Source organism: Osmerus eperlanus, chromosome 7, assembly GCF_963692335.1.
Source record: "Osmerus eperlanus chromosome 7, fOsmEpe2.1, whole genome shotgun sequence".
NCBI classification, from domain to species: Eukaryota; Metazoa; Chordata; class Actinopteri; order Osmeriformes; family Osmeridae; genus Osmerus; species Osmerus eperlanus.
In genome coordinates, this window is record NC_085024.1 from 12,717,658 (window position 1) to 12,740,732 (window position 23,075).

General features: G+C 43.4%; 1 protein-coding gene across 1 annotated transcript in view; it reads left to right on the plus strand.

Annotated features, from left to right (window-relative positions):
• The window catches only part of si:dkey-22o22.2 (neural-cadherin), a 107,623-nt gene that overhangs the window by 59,127 nt on the left and 25,421 nt on the right, over window positions 1-23,075 (plus strand). Inside the window, exons 7-13 of the mRNA XM_062464950.1 lie at window positions 39-181; window positions 1,606-1,778; window positions 2,028-2,196; window positions 2,352-2,522; window positions 3,629-3,801; window positions 6,455-6,622; window positions 22,582-22,831. Coding sequence (XP_062320934.1) covers window positions 39-181; window positions 1,606-1,778; window positions 2,028-2,196; window positions 2,352-2,522; window positions 3,629-3,801; window positions 6,455-6,622; window positions 22,582-22,831 — 1,247 coding nt within the window. The remainder of the gene's footprint in view (window positions 1-38; window positions 182-1,605; window positions 1,779-2,027; window positions 2,197-2,351; window positions 2,523-3,628; window positions 3,802-6,454; window positions 6,623-22,581; window positions 22,832-23,075) is intronic.

A 23,075-nucleotide genomic window follows, 5' to 3' on the forward strand; every position in this document is an offset into this window, starting at 1 on the left:
ATCCCTCCACCCTCCCCTGACCCCTCTCTCCCACCCAGGTATAAGACCTTCCTGTCGGAGGACGCCGGCCCGGACACGCTGGTGGCCATCGTCCACGCCAAGGACCCAGACGGCGACGGCGTCTCCTACGCCATCACGGGGGGGAACGAGGACAGCAACTTTGAGTTGGACAACCAGAAAGGTGGGCGATGGGGACGCCCGTGTCCTCTCCTCCTCACACACGCAGACGCACGGAGGTGGTCGTTCAGATTTGACTACTGTGTTTATGTGGTACACCTGGTTGTTGTCGTGAATGACACTGTAGTGAGAGGAAGGTAGTAACCCTGGGTTCCGGACCGGTGTTGGAACTCAGAGTCTCTGAATTCCCCACTCAAGCTGAAGTGAGCGCGGCCTCAACTGGATGATGGGTATTCATTGCCGCGTACACAATCACAGCTGGGATGCCCAGTCTGGGTCTCTCTCTCCTCAGTGGACCAACCTGAAGACACGTGACTACAGAATAGTGTAGAAACACAGCTTTACTGACCTCATTGAGCTCAACCATTAAAGGACTGATAAGATAGACCTCCAGACATTGCCCCCCAGGCTACACACCCTGCCCCCTGTTTTTACCACCTATATGTAAGTGTTACTTTCCATTCTGTCAAACAGTAGCCTGCAACGTTGTCCTGCTAGCTAGAGGGCTGTTCTGTCTCTGTGTTGTGTTAAGATATGGAATAAAGATTGAGGCATCTTACAGTCTTACATGTCTCTAGTGATGATCAACGATGGCTTTCTTCTATAGAATATACATCATAATAAAAAAAAATATGATTATATTGATAGTAATCAAACAAAGTGACACTTTTCCCCTTTAATTGGTATTACAAAACCACAATATTGATCATACACACTTTTACACACAGACAGTCCTGTGAAAACATTATAAGATCTTATGCGAATTGATTCCAGAACACACACACACACACTTGTAACGAGCGTTCCTGGTTCTTGTCTCCAAGCACCACCTTTTGAGTGTCTCCGTTAGTCTCTGTCATTCCAGAGAATTCGATCTCAACAGCTTATGTTGTTTTTCCTGACTAAAGCCATGTAGAAAAGCGAGGAACTGTGTTTGTGTGTGTGTATGAAGACATTTATGTTCAGTCTTCATATTTGTGTGGAGTGTGTGTGAGTTCTCTCTCTACACAGACCCCCACTTCATCCTACCTCCCCATCCTGCAAGCGGCTCCAATCTTGTGGTTATCATCGTTTACAAAAGCCCCTTCTCGTCACAGAGGGGGAAACACTGGCTAATGCTTAAGCCCCTGTCTGCCTTATCGCCACCTCTGTGCCGCTTCGCCGCTCCCCCACAGTGACATGCACACAAACACACACACAGTTGGCCTTTGGCTTGCTCGACTGGTAAAATGTCACTTAAAAGAATTCAGTTTCATTTTGATTTGTAACTCCCCATCCTCCCAACTTTCCCCCCGACACACAAACACACACAGTAACTCAAGCCATAATGAATTGCGAGGTGGCAGCCGAGATGCGTCCGGATGTGGGTGTTTGTACAAAAAGCCGTCTTGTGGTCTCACAGACGTCCGTGTCGTCGTTGTTGTTCAGGCATCATCAAGCTGCGGCGGAGCCCGCCGCCTCGGCTGCGAGGGCCCCAGTACGTCCTGAACATCACCGCCACGGACGACAACGCCGCCGGCGGGCCCTACCCCCTCAGCAGCTCCGCCCAGGTTATAGTCGGCATCAACGACATCAACAACAACAAGCCGGTTTTTCAGGAGGTGAGAGAGAGAAGGTTGTGTGTGTGTGTGTGTTGATGGGAGGGAGGGGCGCATGTGTGTGTTGGGGAGGAGGGTTTGGTATTCGTGTGGGTTGGAAGGAGTGGGGGGGGGGGAGTGCCTTTGGTTTATAGATTTGAAAGGTGTCTCACAGCTGCCAAGTCGGCATGACTACAGCCATTACTATACACGGGGGTCTCCCAGCAACATTGTAGCTAAGTCGTTATATGTGGGACCTCCTCCGCCCCTCAGTGCCACAACTACAGCGTGAACGCCGGCGTGCTGGAGAACCAGCCGCCAGGGACGTTCGTCCTGCGCGTGCACGCCCTCGACGCAGACATGGGGGTCAACGGAGAGGTCAAATACGGCATCATGCACCGCGACGGGACTTCCTCGGCCTTCGACATCGACCCAGACACAGGTGAAGGAGGCTGGTGGTGGGCGCGCCTGTTTCCCAGCAGTTTTGTTATGAGTGTGTGTATCTGGGTTAACCCCATGTGTTGTTCATTCTGTGTGCGGTGTGTGTGTGCGGGCTAACCTCGTGTTGTCACTGTGTGTGTGTGTGTGTATTTGTAGGTGTGATCACCAGCACGGTGAGTTTTGACCGTGAGCGCCAGAGAGAGTACGCCCTCTCGGTCACCGCCACCGACATGGCCCAGGAGCCCCTCATCGGCATCTGCCAGATCACTGTGCTCATCGCCGACCAGAACGACAACGACCCCAAGTTCGAGAACAGCCGCTACCAGTGTAAGGCTCATCTCCGTCACATGACCCTCACCATGGTCATTTCTTCCACGGCTAGCTCACCTACTTTGGCGTCCATTCCAGCTGGTTCTTTGTCAACACTGAAGGTGACTAAAAAGGGGGAGCTAGAGATGGATAAAGGTAGAGGTTAGCCAGAAAAGTGGAGGTAGGGGTAGCTTTGGGATTTTTATAAAAAATATGACTGTCATTGTGCTACTTGGGCATATGGTTGCTTAAGTAATGCAGAATTTTATGGAGCTACGGCACAGTGCAGTGCCAAGAGTTGTCCAAGCATAAAAAACTGGTTTCTGTTCCCTAAGCAATCCTACCATTAACGCAATTCTCCCCCAACAAGTGCTTACTAAGCCCTTTATGCTTGGTATTCCACCGAGCATAAAAAATTAATTCATTTCTAAAACACAATATGGGAAATGAGAAATCCCCTCTCAACCTCTCGCTTTCTGGGTCATAGACTTGACGCCTGGACGATTCGTGTCAGGTCTCCCCTTCATGCGCTTGTTTCGGCCCATGTGAACAGGTCAAAGTTGAAAGCTTTCAGAATGGGTCTGGACAGCAAAACAAGAAAATATACAGGAAAGGGAATGAATGTTCCGCTCTAGCCTAATCCACTGTCTATGGTTTGACACCCTTCAAGGTTAAGCAATTTCATAAAAAGGTATAAGATTTAACCGGCAACCCTTAACACCCCCGACAAAGTCATTTCCAGATATGGTTTTTTAAATCGTCAAGGTAATCCTGGAAAGCTCTTTTAGGCTGATGAAATATTTCTCAACTCTCATGGGTTCTTGTTTGTTTATGTGCGCAAATATGTGTTTTGATAAGCACCATGTCAGAAAGCCTTTTCGTCAGATTAGGAAAAAATTACCCCAACCGAGCCAGAGTGTGCCTTATTAACTATTTAGCGAGGAGATTGAAATATTTCTCGAATGCGGATTCATTTCGAGATGCTGTGAAAACAGGAAACTGTCGGTTATAAGTTTTTTCTTTTTCTTTCTGTTGTTGCCTTTGATGTTGCGGTTGTTTGTAGCTGAAATGTTGGAGGAATATTAATGTACCGCCCAAACCTCCCCCGCCCCTCCCCCTGGCAGACTTCCTGCGCGAGGACACACCGGTGGGGACTAGCTTCCTGCGGGCGGCGGCGCACGACGACGACCAGGGGAGTAATGCGGCCATAACCTACTCGCTGTCAAGCCAGAAGCCGGCCTACCTACACATCAACCCCAGTACAGGCTGGGTGTACGTCAACCACCCCATCTCACAGGTGAGCACTAACACTGACTCTGACTCAATTGATTTTTGGCCGAGTGTAGAATTGGCCCTGTTTCAATACTCTCTAAATGCATCCTTCTAGAAAGGGAGGCCCTTCTTCTCCTCCCTACACCTCTCATTGGAGATGGTCAGGGAGCTCAGGGAATACCCACCAGTCAGACCTGGTCCACTGTGTGTGTGTGTATGTGTGTGTGTGTGTGTGAGCAAGGGTTGTTTGTCTGCACAACACTCATAACGTACTGCATGTGCATCTGAGAGCACCTGCTCGATTATGTTTGGCAGTGGTGTTTTGTGTGTGTGTTTGCTACTCCTTTGTGTTCCCATCTTCACAAGCTGATTCCCTGCATGGGCTTGATATCATCCAGCGAGACTAACACACACCTTGTGTCTCTTCCGGTCTGCTTGTGTGGAGACATATCAAACATGGCAAGTTCTAGAAAAGCAACAATACCCCCTGTCTCTCTATAGACTTATATATAGCTATTCAATGTATCGTACAAGAAGCCTAAGGGGGAGCTATTGTATTCGCACATGCATAAATGCATTAGTGAGTGTGTCTGTGTGCTCTCGCGTGTGTGTTGAGTTGGTTAATGTCTTTTGTTTTTGTGCGTGTGTTTGTGTCTGTGTTGTGTTGGTTCGTATCTTTGAGTTTGTGTGTTTGTGTGTGCGGGGGCGCACGTGTGTGTATTGTCCGACATTTCCTTGTCTTCCTCCAGGCAGAGGGAGAGTTGACACCGTGCAGTGACATTTTATTTATAGGGTTGGGCTTTGTCTACCCTGAGCTTCCCTTCCCATGGTTTACCGTCTTTTCTCATTCTCTCTCTCTCTCGCTCAGTTTCCGGTGCTTTCTTCTCTACCCTTCCCTGGCTTTCTCTTCCTGCTAATTTTCATGTTCACTGTCCCTTCTCGAGGGAGGGAGGGAGGGAGGGAGGGGTATACCGTACAGAGGTTAAAAGAGAGCGAGAGTGAGAGAGAGATAGAGAGAGAGAGAGAGTAGAGAGACACACACAGAGAGAGAAACAGAGGTATAGAGTAAAGGGTGGTCTAGAGAAGAAGGGAGGGAGGTAAACAGAGGTAGAGAGAGTGGGAGGGGGGTAGAGTGTCAGTGGGGTGAAGCTCCAGGTGACCACTCAGTGAAATATTCATGCCTGATTCCCATCAAACACCTTTTTGCTCTTAACGGGGGTCTCCGTCTGAGCTTGACACAGACAAGCTTTGACGGGCCCACTGGGAAAAGAGGTCAAGGGGGGATTTCACAGCAGCACCCCACTCTCTCGCTAGACTCACTGACCTTGGTGTTCCTTCCATCCTTTCATCCTTCCTAACTTTCTTTCCATCCTTCCATCCTTCCTTTTGTGGTAATTACATATATGAAAAAATTCATACAAAATCACTAGTGCTGTCAGTTAAATGCGTTATTAACGGCGTTAATGCAAACCCATTTTAGCGGCGTCCATTTTTTTATCGTGAGATTAAAAAAAATATTTTTGGCCTAGCAAACTTTGTAGTTTTTTTTACATGCTGTTGCAACAACTACTGACGTTAGAACTATAACTATAACACCACACCGGATCTAGCTAGACCGGAAACAAAACAACAGGCACGCTGCACACACTTGTTTGGGCTTACGAGCCGGCTAAAGAGTAGCAAAGAACTTATATTGACTTGTGCTTCTATACTCTTTGAGAGTAGTAGGCTAACGTTACGTTTTGAGTGGATGGCGAGCACGAGACGCCGAAATGGATGCCAATAAGATTCTGAATGGAAAGTTTACTTTAAACAAGTTGCCAAATGGTTCCATTGACAAGACCAAAGTGATCTGTGTGTTTTGTCGTTGTGAACTGAGCTATCATCGCAGCACGTCCAGTCTGAAATACCACTCGATGGCCAAGCACACAGCTGATGCGAATTCTCCGCCCCCTCGTCAAAGCCAGGCGATTGTTGTTTTCAATAAAACATTTGCACCAAGCAATCCGAATCCACTTTTCCATGTTGATAAGAGCATTAAAATGAGAAAAATAATGGGACAAAAAGAAATCTAGGGACATTTAGAATAGATAAAATTAATTGCGATTAATTAGGGTGACCAGACGTCCTCTTTTACCCGGACATGTCCTCTTTTCGAGACCAAAAAAATGGATTCCAAAATTGTCCCCTTACGTTCCACCTTCTTGCGCGAGGTCTGACTGTAGAGCCCCCCCCCCCCCCGACGACGCGACAAAGTGTCCTCTTTTTCACAAACTCAAATCTGGTCACCCTAGATTCATCGCGAGTTAACTATGACATTAATGCGATTAATCGCAATTAAATATTTCAATCGTTTGACAGCACTTCATTCCTTCCTTACTTTCATCCTTCCTTCCATTCTTCTTTTCTTCCTTCCTTTCTTCTTTCCTTCCTTCCCCACGCGGGTCAGGCAGGAGTGTTGAAGGGTCTGGTCTTGAGGGAAGGTGGACTGGAGGGTCATAACACTGACAAAGATTTCAGGTTCTAACCAAAACAAACAAAGGTTTAATGAGATTGCTCCATACGCCACGGTCATCTTCAAAACGCCCTGGTCAACACCACGTCTCAGGGTCAACCATGTCTCCCCCAGTCTGATCTGTTAACTCTCCCTGACCCCCCTCTCTCTTGACCCCATGTAGACATCGAGGATCAGCCAGCAGATCGTGGCCACGGACGGGGGCAACCGGAGCAGCTCGGTGGAGCTCACCGTCATCATCACCAACGTCCACAACCAGCCCCCCCAGTGGGAGCAGTCCGAGTACTGGGTCACCGTCCCTGAGAACACCGTCCGAGACGCCAAGATAGTGGTGGGTGAAAACAAGCCCTCGTGAGGTACCACTGGTACTTGTGAATACACACCTGTTCTAGAACGGATGTTTACTCGTGGAAATTGCGTGTGGACTCGTAGTGATGGATGAATATAGAACTTGTGCATGTGTGTTTTGGGTGTGCGTTGGGTTCTGGAATGTTGCCAGCCCCCACACAGTGAGTGTGTAGCCCCCCCCTGGACAGACGCTTCACCTACCTCGATATTTTCTTCCCTTTTTTTAGGGGGGGGGGGGGGATTGTGTGTGGGGTGTAGAAGTGGGTCTTGTGAGACCACCCGGGCTTGTACAAGCAGCCTATTCATCAGTTAACGAAGCCTTGAGGTGCGCTGGCAGAAGCTCTCTCCTTCCCCTGTCATCAGCATGTTTAGCCAAGTGCTTCCAAACATTTTTGCACAGTGCACAACCCTGGCTCTGTTTCACCTGATGCGAAAAAAGAAAAAAAACACCACCGAAAAACGCCACATCGCCCTCCTCCATCTCTGTCTATCCCCCCGAGCGCTCTCCTCATCTCGCCCGCGCGGTCGCGTACGCCCGCTTGTAATTTGCTCACGTCAGGAAGGATGGCGTGCTGATGTTTCAAAAGTCTAAAATATGCAGTCCCCCCTCAGGGTGAATTCTTTCATCGCGGCGAGTTCTTTTTAAAATAAGACACAGGTATGCCAGTCGTTTGTATCATAGACATGGTGCTGGGTACAGCTGTGCCAGAGAGGTGTGGTAGACACGACATGTGCGGATCCGAGAGGTGTGGTAGATGCAGGTGTACCCTAGCTGCATGTCTGTCAGTCCTCAACAGCAGGGACAAAGGGATGGAGGAGAGGGAAGGAGATCAAATTATGCACTCGGCTCGTTCAGGCTCTTCAAGGGTTTGTTGTTGCCGAAAACCGCAGCCTGGAAGACGCTTAATTACTGTGTTTATCCTCAGACAGCTCATGTCCCTGATATATTCAGTGAGAGAGAGAGAGAGAGAGAGAGACAGAGAGAGAGAGAGAGAGAGAGAGAGAGAGAGAGAGAGAGAGAGAGAGAGAGAGAGAGAGAGAGAGAGAGAGAGAAAGAAAGAAAGAAAGAAAGAAAGAAAGAAAGAAAGAAAGAGGGAGTGAAAGAGAAAGGGATGGAGGAAAGGGGCGGAAAATAAGGTCTGCCATGCTGTATACGTGAACCTCTTCACGCAGATGTGACCTTCAAAGCTGGCCTTCCACAGAACTCCAAAATGTCTCCCCTGTTGTTTTTCTTGCCGACCTTCTCTTTTGCGATGTCGAGCCACTGCTCCAAACTTGGTCTGCAGCCAAGTCAGGCTCTTCTCAGTTTCTCCTCTCCATTGCTCCCTCTCTCCTTGCTTGTCCCCGTCTCTCTTCGTTTTCTCCTCCTCAGAGCATCAATCTTTCTCCTCCTTGGTCATGCCTTTTCCCCTCTCTCAGGAAAGTGCGTTGATGGCGACTGATGAGACAATAACACCCCCCCCCCTTCACACACACACACACACACACACACACACACACACACCCTCAGCCTCTTCAAAAGGGTGAAGGAGCCCATATAACTGATATGTAGATTTATCTCTCTCTCTCCCCTCCACCTCGATCTCCCCGATTGTTCGCCCGTCCGTTCGTTCCGCCACCACAGTGTTGATTGCAGCAAGGTGGGCTGTTGCTTCAGATTTAGCGGCGCTAATGTGATCAGTTAATTACACTGCTGCCAGGGATGAGACGAGGCAACGAGGTTGAGGAGAGGAGAGGAGAGAGAGAAATCAACATATCAGTTATATGGGCTCCTTCAACCTTTTGAAGAGGCTGTGTGTGTGTGTGTGTGTGTGTGTGTGTGTGTGTGTGTGTGTGTGTGTGTGTGTGTGTGTGTGTGTGTGTGTGTGTGTGTGTGTGTGTGTGTGTGTGTGTGTGTGTGTGTGTGTGTGGGGGGGGGAAAGGGGGGGGGGGTGTTATTGTCTCATCAGTCGCCATCAACGCACTTTCCTGTCCTCTCTTCAGGAGGCGGAGGGCCAGGGTGTTTTTGTGCTGTTTGTGTTTCTTCACGAGGGATTTGGAGCGCAGTGGAATGGAGTGCGCAATCTATACATTTGGATAGGATCTGCTGTAGAACAGTCTCAAAAGATATTTTGGAAGGTGCAGCTTTTAATTGACAATGTCACAGTAAGACAATTACATGTTCAAGTTGTGTAATCTGTACATTTTGGTCAAAGTAAATCTTCATACCTTTACATTATCTAATTTGTTGCATTAAACAATAGTAACATGCATGTGTCTCTCCAAAACAATAAAAGACTAGGTGTTTCCAAACTTTCCACAGGAACTGTAGGCTATGCCATCCTCATGCCTAGCCAGTTAGTTTGAAAGACATTCAGCCTGATACGTGCAGCACTAAATAATCTGATACCAATGATATGTTAGAAGAAAGTTTCTATTCTTCTGAAAACCACACATAGACCTATAGTCACACATATATGTGTCTATGGATGTTACAAGCTTTGACAAGTCTTCGACTGTCTTGTTATAACCTCTGCCATGTCATGACTAAGAATCTCTCATAGAGAGATGCACTTTCTTTCTCTCCCTCTATCTCTATCTCTATATCTTTTCCTCATTCTTTCTTTTTTCTGTTTTCTTCCTCTCATCACTCACTTCTTCACTTTTCATTTTTGCAAACATCCTTTTCCCCCTGTTTCACGGGCTACATTTACATTTACATTAAGTCATTTAGCAGACGCTCTCATCCAGAGCGACTTACAGTAAGTACAGGGACATTCCCCCGAGGCAAATAGGTTGAAGTGCCTTGCCCAAGGACACAACGTCATTTTGCACGGCGAGAATCGAACCCGCAGCCATCTGACCCCCTGGTTAGTGTGATGGTTCCCTGAGCTGGTGTTTGAGTACACTGTTTTTCCAATGCTGATTAATGCTAGCTTTCGATTGGTCGATTAGACAAACAGTTTATGAGAACCGTCGGGAGTTTCCATGGCAGTAGTCTAGCCGCCCTCCTGTTAACAGAACACACTTCTTAACATTCCCAACACTCAATGGAGGATAGTAACAAACAACACTTTAGATTTCTCGCGCACTCTTTTCTATGCCTTTACTTCAGTCCTCCCCCTCTCTCTCTCTATTTCTCTCCCCCTGGTCTTGTTCTCTCACACTCACCCATTCTAATGTATCCACTAATAAAACTAGAACAACAAAGCACTTCAGAACAATTACATTGAGTGGTTCCGTCTCTCTCCTCTCTTTCTCTCCCTCGCTCTTCTAAGTACAGTATTTACTCCCCGGTGTGGGGTAACTGTAGCAACTGACTGTTCAAATCTGTTCTGTGCTTTGGGAGCCTTCACAGTAATTCATCCTTAGAACTCTAAATACAAATTAGGCTTGTTAAACAGTATAATGCATTCATTAGCATCGCTGAGCTGTCTTGTTGTGCGCGTTGAGTGCCTCTATTCATCTACTCCCTCGCTTTCTCTCCATCTCTCCCTCTTTCCCTCATTCTTTCCCCTCTCGCCTCTACTCTTGCATCCGTGTATCTCTCCGTCTCCCTAATTAAAAATTTAAATATCGGGCCTCTCATTGTGGAATTATCTCAAGAAAGGATAATTAGTGAATTTCCAAACCCAGTAATTGCAACCTTGAGGAAGTAATTAAGGGGCCTTGTTCTGTAGCATGCCAGCAAGATAATAGTGTATCAATCCCATCATGCCACAGTTCTGCGCTCCCCCCACACAATGCAACAAGCAGGAGGATGTGGGGGGTGATATAAAGGTGGGATACAAGAGGTTGGACAAGTTTGTATTTTCTCAGCAGATAATCAAAATGTATTATTAAAGCAAAACCCTTGTTGGTATGAATATTCCAACACAGTGAGTTTCTTGAAGCAAAAGTTTTAAAAATGCATTATTTTGTCTAGTTTTTTTCCCTTCGTAAAGTTGAGGCAGACAGGAAGTAGGGGGTGGGTTTTCCTTCCAAAGGGCACTTGAGATCTGAGATCTGGAGACCCCATGGACTAGAAGGCACTAACATGCTAGTTTGCTAGCGCTGGTCGAGCTTGGGCTTTGCTCCTCTACTGAGTCGTAAAGGGAAGTCTGAGAGCTTTTCGGTGTCACTTTGTCTTCAGGTGTCCTCCCAGCGGTCTCTCTCTCTCTGTCTCTCCCAGTCTCTCTCTCTCTCTCTCTCTCTCTCTCTCTCTCTCTGTAATGGCAGAAATTCAAGCGGCACTGTGTAGATTTGAATAGTCAAGAGATGGCGGTTACAATAAATTTATTTTGCTTATACAGATCATGATTTAACAAAGTACTTTGTGATCAGTCATAACGAAGGAGGTGCTAGCCACAGGTCGTTCGCCAGAGTGATCCAGAACAACCCCAAAACCCTGCCTTATATAAACTTTAGATCAAATGGTTTTTCTGAACTCTGTGATTGGTCAGCACTGCTCAGTGACAGTTAAGACAATATAACCCCCCAGGTCAAGTGACCAAAGTCTTTTGATGTCACGGCTCTTTCTCTAAATGAGGACAGTAAAGATACCCTTAATGAAACACAAACAGGACACAGGACACAGGACACAATCTCCTTGGCCAAAAGGTCAGGGCTGCTAGATCAACTGAATCCATCTATCCATCTCCCTTTAGGCCACAGAACTCAAACATCCCCCAACCTCTGTGCCCCTAGCTTCTCAATCAGGCATCATAAACCAATACCATAAATACCTTAAGACCAACTGCAACATCCATTTGTTTAAACACAACCTCAGTCTATTAAAAATACATTCTTAGTAACTATATCAAAAAATGCCATTACATTCCTTACTTTTTTTTTTAAAACAACAAAGGCATACAAAAGCATAAGCATACAAAAATATAAAACATCCATACAGATATGGATGCAAGAAAATTAAGTAACCCCCTTTAATCAAAACATAACCCCAAAAATAACAAGAGAATTACATATCACTCACAGTAGCCTCTTCATCCTTAAATGGTGGAACCCAGTCAGAATCCTCTAAGGGACTATAGTTCATCATTTGAACAGCAAATGATTTAGCCATTGTCTTTTCCACAATCTTCCTTACACAGGGAAACAGACAACAAGCCAAAAACAATAGTATCAACAAAATGACACCTATTCCACACAAAACAGACAGAAGAACTGCCTTCCATTTACCAAACATTTCCCAAGAACCGTCAATCCATGACCAAACTCCTTTTGAATCATCAAATCCAGAATGTTCAGACAATTCTAATCTCAAAGTACGCATGCTTGATAATGCTTTAGTGACTGACCCATCACTCGCTGTATTATTGGGAATGTACGTACAACATGTATTATTGAAAAGTACACAAACACCCCCTTTTTCAGCCAACAACATGTCTAGAGCAATCCTGTTTTGCCATGCCATCTCTGAAGTCTTAGCCAATTGTTCTGATAATCCAGAAATCGCATCAACAGTGTAATTAATAAAACTTTGCTGATTATAATATATATAATTAATCCAATCCACATTTTTGTTAACCGTACAATGTACGCAAAAGAATGATTCTAGTCCTGCAGCTACCTGATTTCTAGCTTTAAACTCAGTAGGCACCCCTCTTGGTACTCCAATATCATCTATGTAAATTCCACTATCAAAAGAACCAACAGGAGCAGCTCGTCTCTGTCTGCCTGAATCAACCGTCACATTTCCTAAAGGCTTAATCAACGTCTTACTAACTAACATCACCTTAGCACACACTCCCACCCATCCTTTTGGTAAACGTGATCTAATTCTACCCCCACAATACCAAAATATATCAGCGATATCGCGTCCTGGATATACCAATGGGCCAGAAGGTGGTGGAGTATGATGTTTTCCCTCACTATCCACACGAACAGAGCTTCTATACTTGTAACAAGGGTGTAAAGTCCCATTAACATCTCTAAACTGCATCGCCTCACAGTATGGATTTACCACCCAAGTATGTCCACAAGTTCCAATCTTTACTTTCCCTTCACTAAAGTTCCCCACGAATACTGTTTTAACAATATCGGAACTTTTCTCAAAACACTCAAACTTTTGCCCTGGAACTATAACAAAATCAATCAGAACATCTTCCGTTCCCTCGTTCTCAATTGGTCCAGTAAGCATAGGACGTACTGCTGCACATCCTAGATTGGAATTTAAATACCAAGCACTAGAACTCTGGTAATGATAGCAGTTAGTGGGACAGACTGGACAATTCCTGAACAAAACCAGATGACTACTGTCCACACATCTCGTTTTATCAATGTCACCTGAAATAATTCGATGGTAATTAAAATCATAACAACTAGTTGAATTAAATGGTGCTGGCATAATCAGTGAAACATCCTTAAGTGGCTGGCAATACACACATGGTGGGTGTTCTTCGCCTAAAACTTGTTTTACTGAATATGTTGCTAACTTATACCAAGAATTAAACTCCATCTCCGATTCCATTTCATCTACAACCTCTCTCTCATCACTTTTCAACATCTGGAACGTTGCAGGTGAAACAGTTGAAGTCATTGGATCTATTGTCATAGTATCATCAGAATTATGCATACTTTTATTCAAATACAAAAGCAAAAATACATTAAGAGCAATAAGAAATGCCATTCCCAAGACAAAACCCACTGCACCCCGTATACCACAAAGTCCAGGTTGTCGGAACTGATGCCATGGTCGTGCATCCGTAGTGGCCATCTTCAGTTGGCTTGTAGACAAACTTCTGTCTGGCGGTGTAGTCTAGTCGAATCGATTGCAAACGACGATCAAATTGCTCAGGGCAACTTTCAACGACACTGCACTTCACGTACAGCTCGGAAATTTCCTTGGTACTACGCAGAACGCGTATCCTCTGCTTCTGTCTCCAGACAAGGTGCACGCTTGCAATGGTTAGCGTGTATCCACGTTGCTCTCCCCTCGATCTTAACCGCCGGATTAGTCGTCAGGAGAATCTGGTATGGCCCCGTCCACCTTGGGTTTTACCAGGCGTTTCAGGTCCTTCACCACGATCCAGTCATCTGGTATCAAATCATGCAGCGGTCCAGTCATAGGAATAGCCTCCTTCACCTGCCTGTGAATCTCACACAAAATAGACTCCAAAAAGGTTGCACAGTGATAAACAAGCACATTCTCACAGAGGTCAGTTAAAGGTAACTGACTTCTTGTCGTCTGACTTAGTCTTCAAAGTTCTGTTCTCTCATTCAACTGAAGTGATTAACACAATGTTGAATCCTATCAACACCAAAATAACTTCCTTAAACAAGTGTGACCCATTATCATTACATAACCTCAAAGAAAAATCCCATCGAAGAATAATCTACATTAACAAAAGCTTGATCACTGAGCCCCTGAGAAGTCTAAAACTTCTTCCCATCAACAATCATTAAACAGTATCACTTCTCCAAAAATTGAACTCTACAAAATCCATCTATCAATACCCAAATGGTTTCTCTAACCTTAACTGTGAAGCTTATCGTGTTTAAATTCCTTTTCTCATAATACTTGTCCCACATATGAAGTATTAACAAAATGACTATGCATCCATTACAAATCCTCTTGTATGCTAAAATAATGCATTCTTCTTGATATCACACAAACTGTAGAGGCATGATCTTTCCATGTGTTAACTTAGCAAAATCTCAAGATAAATGTTTTATGCAGACCATACAACCTCCATTTTTTATTCTCATATCCTTCCTTTTTCCAAAACGCATTTTCTTGTGGATTAGTCCAAGTTCGAATCTCCATTCCACCATTCCTTTCTCCATCTGTCCGCTGTATTCTGTAATTCTTATCAAATATACTCAAACAAAACAAAATTCTCACTCTGGGTTAAATACAGTCCAATATTTTCAACTCAGCAATATCATATCAAACCCTCACAATCCTATCACAAATCCAAACTACTGAAGCTAAATTCATAAAACCATAAAACCCCCATAGTCACTCTCTGTTTAGATCAGTCAGTCATCAGTCAGTCATAAATTCCTAAACGTCATCTCTTCCTCTCTAAGAAGCCTGCGCTTCCCTTAAAGAATCCATAACAAATGTTGTATCAAGGTCACACAACAATTTTCCTCAAAAGAGTCCTGTAAGACCAAATTTGTCAAGTTAGGCTCATCCGGACATAGCAACATCATCTCATCATTTCCTGTAAACATATCAACATCAAAAACATATTCTAGTTAGTTCATCAATGCATTCAGGCAATCTAGAAACTGCTCCAGCTAGTATCAGCACTAGCATTTTCCCTGTGGAATAATCATAATTGTTAGAGTGAATTCCACATTTGCATACAGCAAGTTGTTCTATAAGTGAAAATAAGAAATTTCCTGTTTCCATACCTTTCCCAAAATCATATGTAACACCAATGATGTATTTAACTATCAGTAAATATTTTAATTCGTTTCCCTTTTATGAATTAACAAGCTTACACTGAAGCAAACTACTTTTGAACCAATTTGTATAAAATAAAACTATTTTAGAAAACAGCCAAATTACGAATAACCTCAACTTTTAGTCTCTTATTATCTTTTCTTCAAAAAAACCTTTAGGAACAGTTCAAATGAATACTTTTAAATTTCAGATTCCCTTTTAATTTTTCCCTGTATTTAAATTCACCAAATCAACTCTCTCTTTTTCCAAGACATGTAGAAAACTAGCATCACTACCCTAAACCAGAATTTAATCTGTATGATTCCAAAATAAAACATAGACCATAAAATGTTCTTAATGTAACCATTAACCAAACTTATACCCCATCTATATTTCTATATAGGTTAGATAGGTAGAACTTCATAACTTGCTTTGGCTGCAGTCCAGAACAAGCTACTTAGCACAACCATCACAACCACAATTTATCAGACTTAATGAGTCTTCCCAAATTATTTCAAAACCAAATTATCATAACCCTCTTTATGAACCAATACCATAATGATACAACCTCATCACAGCCTAACTGTTTATCCCAAAACATTGTACCATGCCCTTAAGACAAAAGAAAATATAAACTCTCCCTTTTTCTTTTAAACCTTTAAATTCACAATTTAACATAAACCCGTAAAACAAAACCTTATTCTTTAACACCTCAAAAGTTTTATCAAAGCATGTAATGTATACACCTTTGAATATTCCTATATTCACCAGCTATCTCAATTACTCTTTGTTAGTGAATCAACTCAAATAAACAATCGCGCATTTCAAACTCGCATCAAACAGCGCGCTCTGGAACAAAGCAAAAACTCTCAACCTTTTTTCATTTCTTTTAAACAACACAGATGGTTGGCGTTTACCAGCTATTCACTTAATTTTGCTAAAGTATAACTTTTCCAATCCAATTAGAACTAATTTATGAACCAGGGTCTAATTTCTGCATTTTTATGGATACCATCACACACCACAGATTTTCCGCTCGTAAATACAAGTTCTGGTCTGAAAGGCTCCTACCTCCCTGTTTGGCTAGGATTTAGAACAAATGTTAAATCATACATTTGTAAACCACCAAACTTCGAATTCATCTAAACGGACACATCTTTCACCATTAATACTCACATAATTATGCAGAATTACACCCTCTGGGATCACCTCAGTAAAACTCAACGTAACGGGACTTTTTTTTTTTTTTTTTGCCCCCACCTTTCCTCGGAATTTCTGAAACTCATTTAAAATGTCCTCAAACAAACAAAACCTTGTTAGCAAATGTCTCAAAATACTCATCACGTAACATATTTCAAAAGTAACCAAATTAATATGTAAAATTCGCTCCAAATGTATCTATTTCTCTAAATTTGCGTCTTTGTAAATTTCTCAACTTCCATCTGCGCATGCGTCATGCGGTTACTCATCCTGGATCTCAAATATCAAGCTGCAATTCCTTTACTAGCCTGTACCCGCCTGTCGGTCTGTTAGTTTGTTAGCCAATGTCGTTGCCATAGTTGCAAATTCAACTTCCTGGACTCTCCTTTGTCTCAGGACAGAACAAAATGCACTTCCTCCACGTTTTCACCATTAGCCATTAACCAACAGTCACAGCCTGGATTACCTTTTCAAGTCTATCAACCATTAGTACCATTTTAATTTCAACATAAAAATTTGGCTCCGAAATCTACATATGCACCTAATATCACTCGTCAGAGGACGACAGTTTACCCATGTATTAGCATTCTGGTTGGACAAAGCTTCAACTTCAAGTCCATTTAAATAGGTAAATATGAATACCACCAAACCCAACACATTTCAACAAATCATCTCAGCAGCAATAAACACACATATGTAGCACCTTTGCCCTTAACAACAAACGCAATTCGGTCTCAACTGGCTCAATCTTTCTAATCACTTCTTCATAACCCTTTACATATTTCTTTAAACAACAGTAACATCTGTGAACTCCCACAAAATTAAAAATAAAACCATCGAACATTTCCAGACATAAACAAAAATATTCCTTAAACAACATAACATTTCCGTTTGAACACATAACTTTCTATAAAAGTTTCAATAACCCCGGGATTGTAATTCTTCAAATGAATACCGCTTTTATTGCCAAAACTGGCCTTTTACCAATTATCCTACCCAAACACTAAATTTCCAGCGCGTTATTCAATAACGAATCAAGCTCATAATATAGAAAATCGGTCTGTACATAATTTCCAAATCAAGAGTATGGCAACTCACAATATTTTCTTAAGTTCGACAAAGAAACAGAAACACACATCTGTTTTCCCAACCAATATACTTCACAATTCAACGTCAAATTCTCAATAAAATGAGTGATATATATTTTTTTTTTTTTTTTTGCACTCACGTGTGGGCACGCAGAATGAGCTTCACTGAAAGAATCAACTTCCGCTAGGCTCAAGCGCATGCGCCTCTTTTCAAGTGGAGAATTCAGTCAAAGAATTAACATTAGCATTTTCAAAACAGAATGTCTCCGTCTTCAAAAACAAATGCCTTCTGGCGGTAATCAGACCGATGTAAAGTCTAACATCAAACATATAACGGTTAACACAGAGTTGTAAAACAATCGTCTCTCCTCTACCAACAGTGTCAACCGATAAACATTGTACGCCACCATTTCGAAACTCAACTTCCGGTCACGAACCCCTCTGATTTTGCGAGAGTTCGCTCACAATTTCCAGAAAACTTTCAACAAAGATGACACATCTCCGGACATTCACGTACATTTTGCTCAAATTCCCACAATTAAAGCACGCATTTTGGATTGACCTTACCTAGCAATTCGTGTTGGCCTACATGTTTTTTCAACAGCATGTCAACACGCTCCGCATCAGCTTTGACCATAGCCCACAACACGCTTATTCCAAACACAACAGGGACTCAAACCCTTTGTTCCGGAGAGGACTTTAACCTTTCCTTCTTGGAAACACAATGGCAATTGCAAGTCAAGGCACAAGCTTCAATCTTTGCGGGAATCCAAAGCAAATCTATAAAAAACATTCCAGGATCCTACTTTCTTGACTTTTCCTAGATATAACCGGCTGTCAGAAGAAATGGCAAATGTCTGACCTCTTCGTATTCTGTTCTCGCATTCCCGCAAACCCTCATGCGCCCGCGCATCCTGCCGCAACACCCCTGGCTGCGGATGAGGCGAAATTTGTTTGCGGAACAGCCAGAAAATCTCAATCGTGAATCTGTGGGGAAATAGATGAAAAATTCCCCACACTATTCTGTCCTAATATTTCTTTATCCCTCTACCTATCTCCATCCAATCAGAAAAAAAGCTCTCCAATCAGGCTAAAATCTATTCTTTTCTCCACTTCAAAAAAAATCGTGTATCTATTTCTCTCCACGAACCCATTTCGCAATACAATAAGGTCCTTAAAACAAAACGACTCCACACTCGAAAATCCACATTTATCAATCCATATTTGCATTTGCAATAAACTATCGTTACCATACTTTTGCTTCATGTAATCGATGTTTGGACAGGTCAATTCTGTCTCCAGACCATTCATTTTCAGAATTACAATCCATAAACGATAACCAACAACGGAAAATAAAGACACAATTACTCCTTTTCGTTTCTAAAAACAATTAAATTCCGACTTCCCAACTTTCAATGATAAATAACTGCACAATCTTAAATTACAAATATTCAAACCGAAAAATAATTAAAATTTCGAAAAGTAATTAAAATTTTGATTTTTGTAATTTGTATATAGCTTGAATAATAGACACCATTAGTTACTCATACTTCTTTTAACCTCAAAAAACATAAAACAAAAATGAACACGCGTGTTGCAAACTTAAAACCTCTACTTTGAAATTTCACAGGCCTATACTTCCTAAACTTTTTCTTTTCTTTGTTCTCCACCTTCAGGGACTCAAACCCTTTGTAAACACTCACTCACACAGCTGATTTCCTCACAAGTATACTTTTCTCTCGGGACTTAGAATCACGTTTAGGCCGTTAATAAATAAGAACTGCACCAATGCCAATACAATTTCTCAAACTATCACTAACCCAACATATTCTAATCCTTAGGGTCTCAAAAAGACACATAACACGATATAACATGTGAATTTATCTCCCTCTATGTGTTTGTTCGTCAACAACACTACCTCTATGTGTGTCCGTCGACACACTTCTGCAGACATTTTTTTTACGACTTTCACGTAAAAGGTAGGTTCAACAACCTTACCTTATTAATTCGTACGACTTTACACGTACAGGACAGTTTTACCTCTGCCCAATTACTTACTTAACCGAATTATTGACAATAGCCTAAAAAACACACATTTAGACAACTCAATATCACACAGTAACCAAAAGAATATCTCACCGGTTCTTTTGAAGACCCCGCGTCAGCCACAAAACGTCCAACGGGCGCCCCCCCTGGCCCTGCTGTCTCACGCATGGCGGAAGGAAAGGCGGCTTTTTGCCGGAAGATCAATTCGCCGAGGGGAGCCGCCTGCTGAACGCCGTAGACCAATGAGGATTACCCGTACTGGCCACCAAGTGTAATGGCAGAAATTCAAGCGGCACTGTGTAGATTTGAATAGTCAAGAGATGGCGGTTACAATAAATTTATTTTGCTTATACAGATCATGATTTAACAAAGTACTTTGTGATCAGTCATAACGAAGGAGGTGCTAGCCACAGGTCGTTCGCCAGAGTGATCCAGAACAACCCCAAAACCCTGCCTTATATAAACTTTAGATCAAATGGTTTTTCTGAACTCTGTGATTGGTCAGCACTGCTCAGTGACAGTTAAGACAATATAACCCCCCAGGTCAAGTGACCAAAGTCTTTTGATGTCACGGCTCTTTCTCTAAATGAGGACAGTAAAGATACCCTTAATGAAACACAAACAGGACACAGGACACAGGACACAATCTCCTTGGCCAAAAGGTCAGGGCTGCTAGATTAACTATTACGATTAACTATTTACTATTAAAAATACATTCTTAGTAACTATATCAAAAAATGCCATTTCACTCTCTCTCTCTCTCTCTCTCTCTCTCTCTCTCTCTCTCTGTCTCTCCCAGTCTCTCGCTCTCATTCTTTCTGTAGCTCAGAGTCAGGAACACAAAACATGTAAAATGACTACCTTCGGTTCATGTCCTAAACTTCAAAGCTTTTCAAACTATAAGTCATGGTGGCCTCTCAGAGGGTCAGAGAGACGCTTGTCATGTCTTCACTTTGTTTTTGAAACAGAAAACTTTCCTGTTTCTTTTTCCTTTTTGCTGCTCTCTAAAAGGCCTTTCAAAAGTTGCCCAGACTTGTGTTCGCTGACAGCGGATCACAGTTCACCCTCGCGCAACCAAGGAGGCAAAAGATCCATTCTGTACCATCTAGATTTTCCAGTTTCTCAACTTTTTGTTTTGGTCAGAATCCAAGAACAGTGCCACCTCAGTCAATGAAAAGATTGAACGCTTGTGTTTTCCACAACACAAAGTCAAAGGCTACCACTCTATTAGAACTCTCTCTGCTGTAAGCTCTTTCTGTGCATCCTAAATGACCTGCCAAGCAGAATGTGCTGAGGCTTGGGATTGTCATCCATTGAGCAGTGAGGTGTGTGTGTGTGTCTGTGTGTGTGTGTGTGTGTGAGAGAGTGAGTGATCAACATTTGTGCATCTGTTCTTTTAAATTCTGTTTGTCGGCACAGAGTGGTGACAGAGTTTGATGGTGTGTGTGTGTGTCTGACCAAATGTGTTTGTGTGTTTTTATGTGTGTGTGTAAGTGGGTGTGTGTGTTTGTGTGTGTTTGTGGGTTGCCATGCGTGTGTTTGTGTGGGTGTATGTTTGTGTGTGTGTGTGTGTGTGTGTGCGTGCTCTGGCTCGATCGAAGCAGAATGAGCGGGGTAGTGGGGTTCATTCAGCCATGGCTAATGCAATCCTTCCCTGTCAAGGTTGTGACTCTCTGACTGGGTGGCAGGGAAAGGACAACATGAGCCTTAAAAGCTCCCTGTATACACACGCACGCACACACACACACTAACACACGTGGGGCAGCTTTGTGGCAAGGCAAGGACAACTGTCGGTGGCCAAGAGAACATGGGTCTTAAAAGGTCTGTGCACTTGTGCTTCCTGTTCTTGTAGGTCAGACCATTTCATTAGGACACAAACACACACACACGCACATACACACATACACAGACAGACTTAAAAGGATGTCCCATTTCAACCCCTCTTTCAAGAGGTTACATGTCTTCTAACATGGCCATAGATGGTTAGGCCTTAAATGTGTAAATGTGCAAAATTGCAGTGTTTACCACATTGTATTATTGTTATTATTATTAACAGATGTTCCAATTTATTTCTGTCATTAGTTTTTAGGGAACCCTTGAAGAAATAGATAACTTTGCTTCAGAAAGTATATGGCTGTGTCCCAAAAATGATTTTGTTTAGAACAATGTTAATCCTGATGGCCTTGGATTTGTTTAGCATCTGTCATGCATGGAGTGGATAGAGAGATCGTCATAATATCCTTATATTAAAAAAGTTGAGCAGAAGTATACATACAGGCTATGAAGTCTGGGAAGGTAAATTGTCATTTTCATTGCAGCAATGAGGCCATGCAACACTTGCGGAAAGTTGAAAAACTTTTAGACGACTCTTCAAAATTGTCAGATTTCATAAGAAATCTTGACGGGAAAATAATTGAAGAGAAAGAAGGATTGATGGTTTTTCTCTTGCTTCTTTCAGATTTTTGTTCACCACCCTGTGTCAGATGTTTCATATAAAACTGCAAAGAAAGTCTCTCAAACTAGTCACAGCTGACCATACTTATACTGGCAGGAAGGAAAAGGGGGGCATCAATAGCCGTGACACCATGTCTGTGAAATCCCATCGGTGGGCCCCCTCTGTGCTCAGGTGTGCGTTACAGCGATAGACTTCCCCATATAATTTCCTGTCACTTTGGGTTCTCTACGCTCGACTAATTCCCTCAGAAAAGGAGGAAGAGATTGGGAGCATTGCAAAAACCATGCAGCCTCCCTTCAGAGCAGAAAAGTCCAGTGCTGATTTTCTTTCCGTAGAAGTGACTCCATAACGTGTCAATATCAGTTCAATAAGAACGTTGATGGATGGTGCTGGGAGTGTGTCTAATGTATTCCTCCACTGGAGTCAGCAGAAGGAAGAGTGACGTTTGTGCTGATTTCGTTAGGCCGGCTTGCTAATAATGCTAATTATCTTAGCCAGCTTTGGCCAAAGCTAGACACTTTTGTTTGTCATTGGCTCTTTTTCACTAAAACACTGTCCAATATTTTTTTTAATCTATGAGACTTTACAGCATGCCCAAGCAGTTTTCATTTAGTCCCCTCCACTTCTTGCTTGGGTCACACACACACACACACTACATTCCCTGGCACCCAACCACACGCACACACTCTAAATCCTGCTGCCTCACATTTCGAACCACAAAAGTCCCCCCCCTTTGACCTCTGCTCCCTCCTGTCTCCCCCCCCCCACCCCCCACCCCACAGACCATAAAGGCAACCTCCCCCCTGGGTGACCCCAGAGTGACCTACAACCTGGAGGAGGGCCAGGTTCCTGAGACCAACATGCCCGTGAGGTTCTACATCAAACCTAACCGGGCCGACGGCTCCGCCTCTATCCTGGTGGCGGAGAACCTGGACTACGAGAGCACGCGCTTCTTCACGCTCCGCGTCCGCGTCCAGAACGTGGCGGCCGTCCCTCTGGCCTCCTTCACCACGGTCTACGTCAACGTTACAGGTAGGAAGGGAGGCTGCGCATGTATGTTTGTGTTTGCGCACACGCGTGTGCACATATGTGTGCACCTGTGTGTGTGTGAGTGAAAGTGAGAGAAGAAGTGAGACAGGTTGAGAAAGACAGAGCCAGTTGGTTAGCTAATAAGGAATGGCGAGGTGCTGTTTGAGGTGAGGTACAAGACATGCAAAAAACCTAACATGAAGTGGAGACAGAACAGTAGAAAGCAACAGCGCAATAATCCATGGGA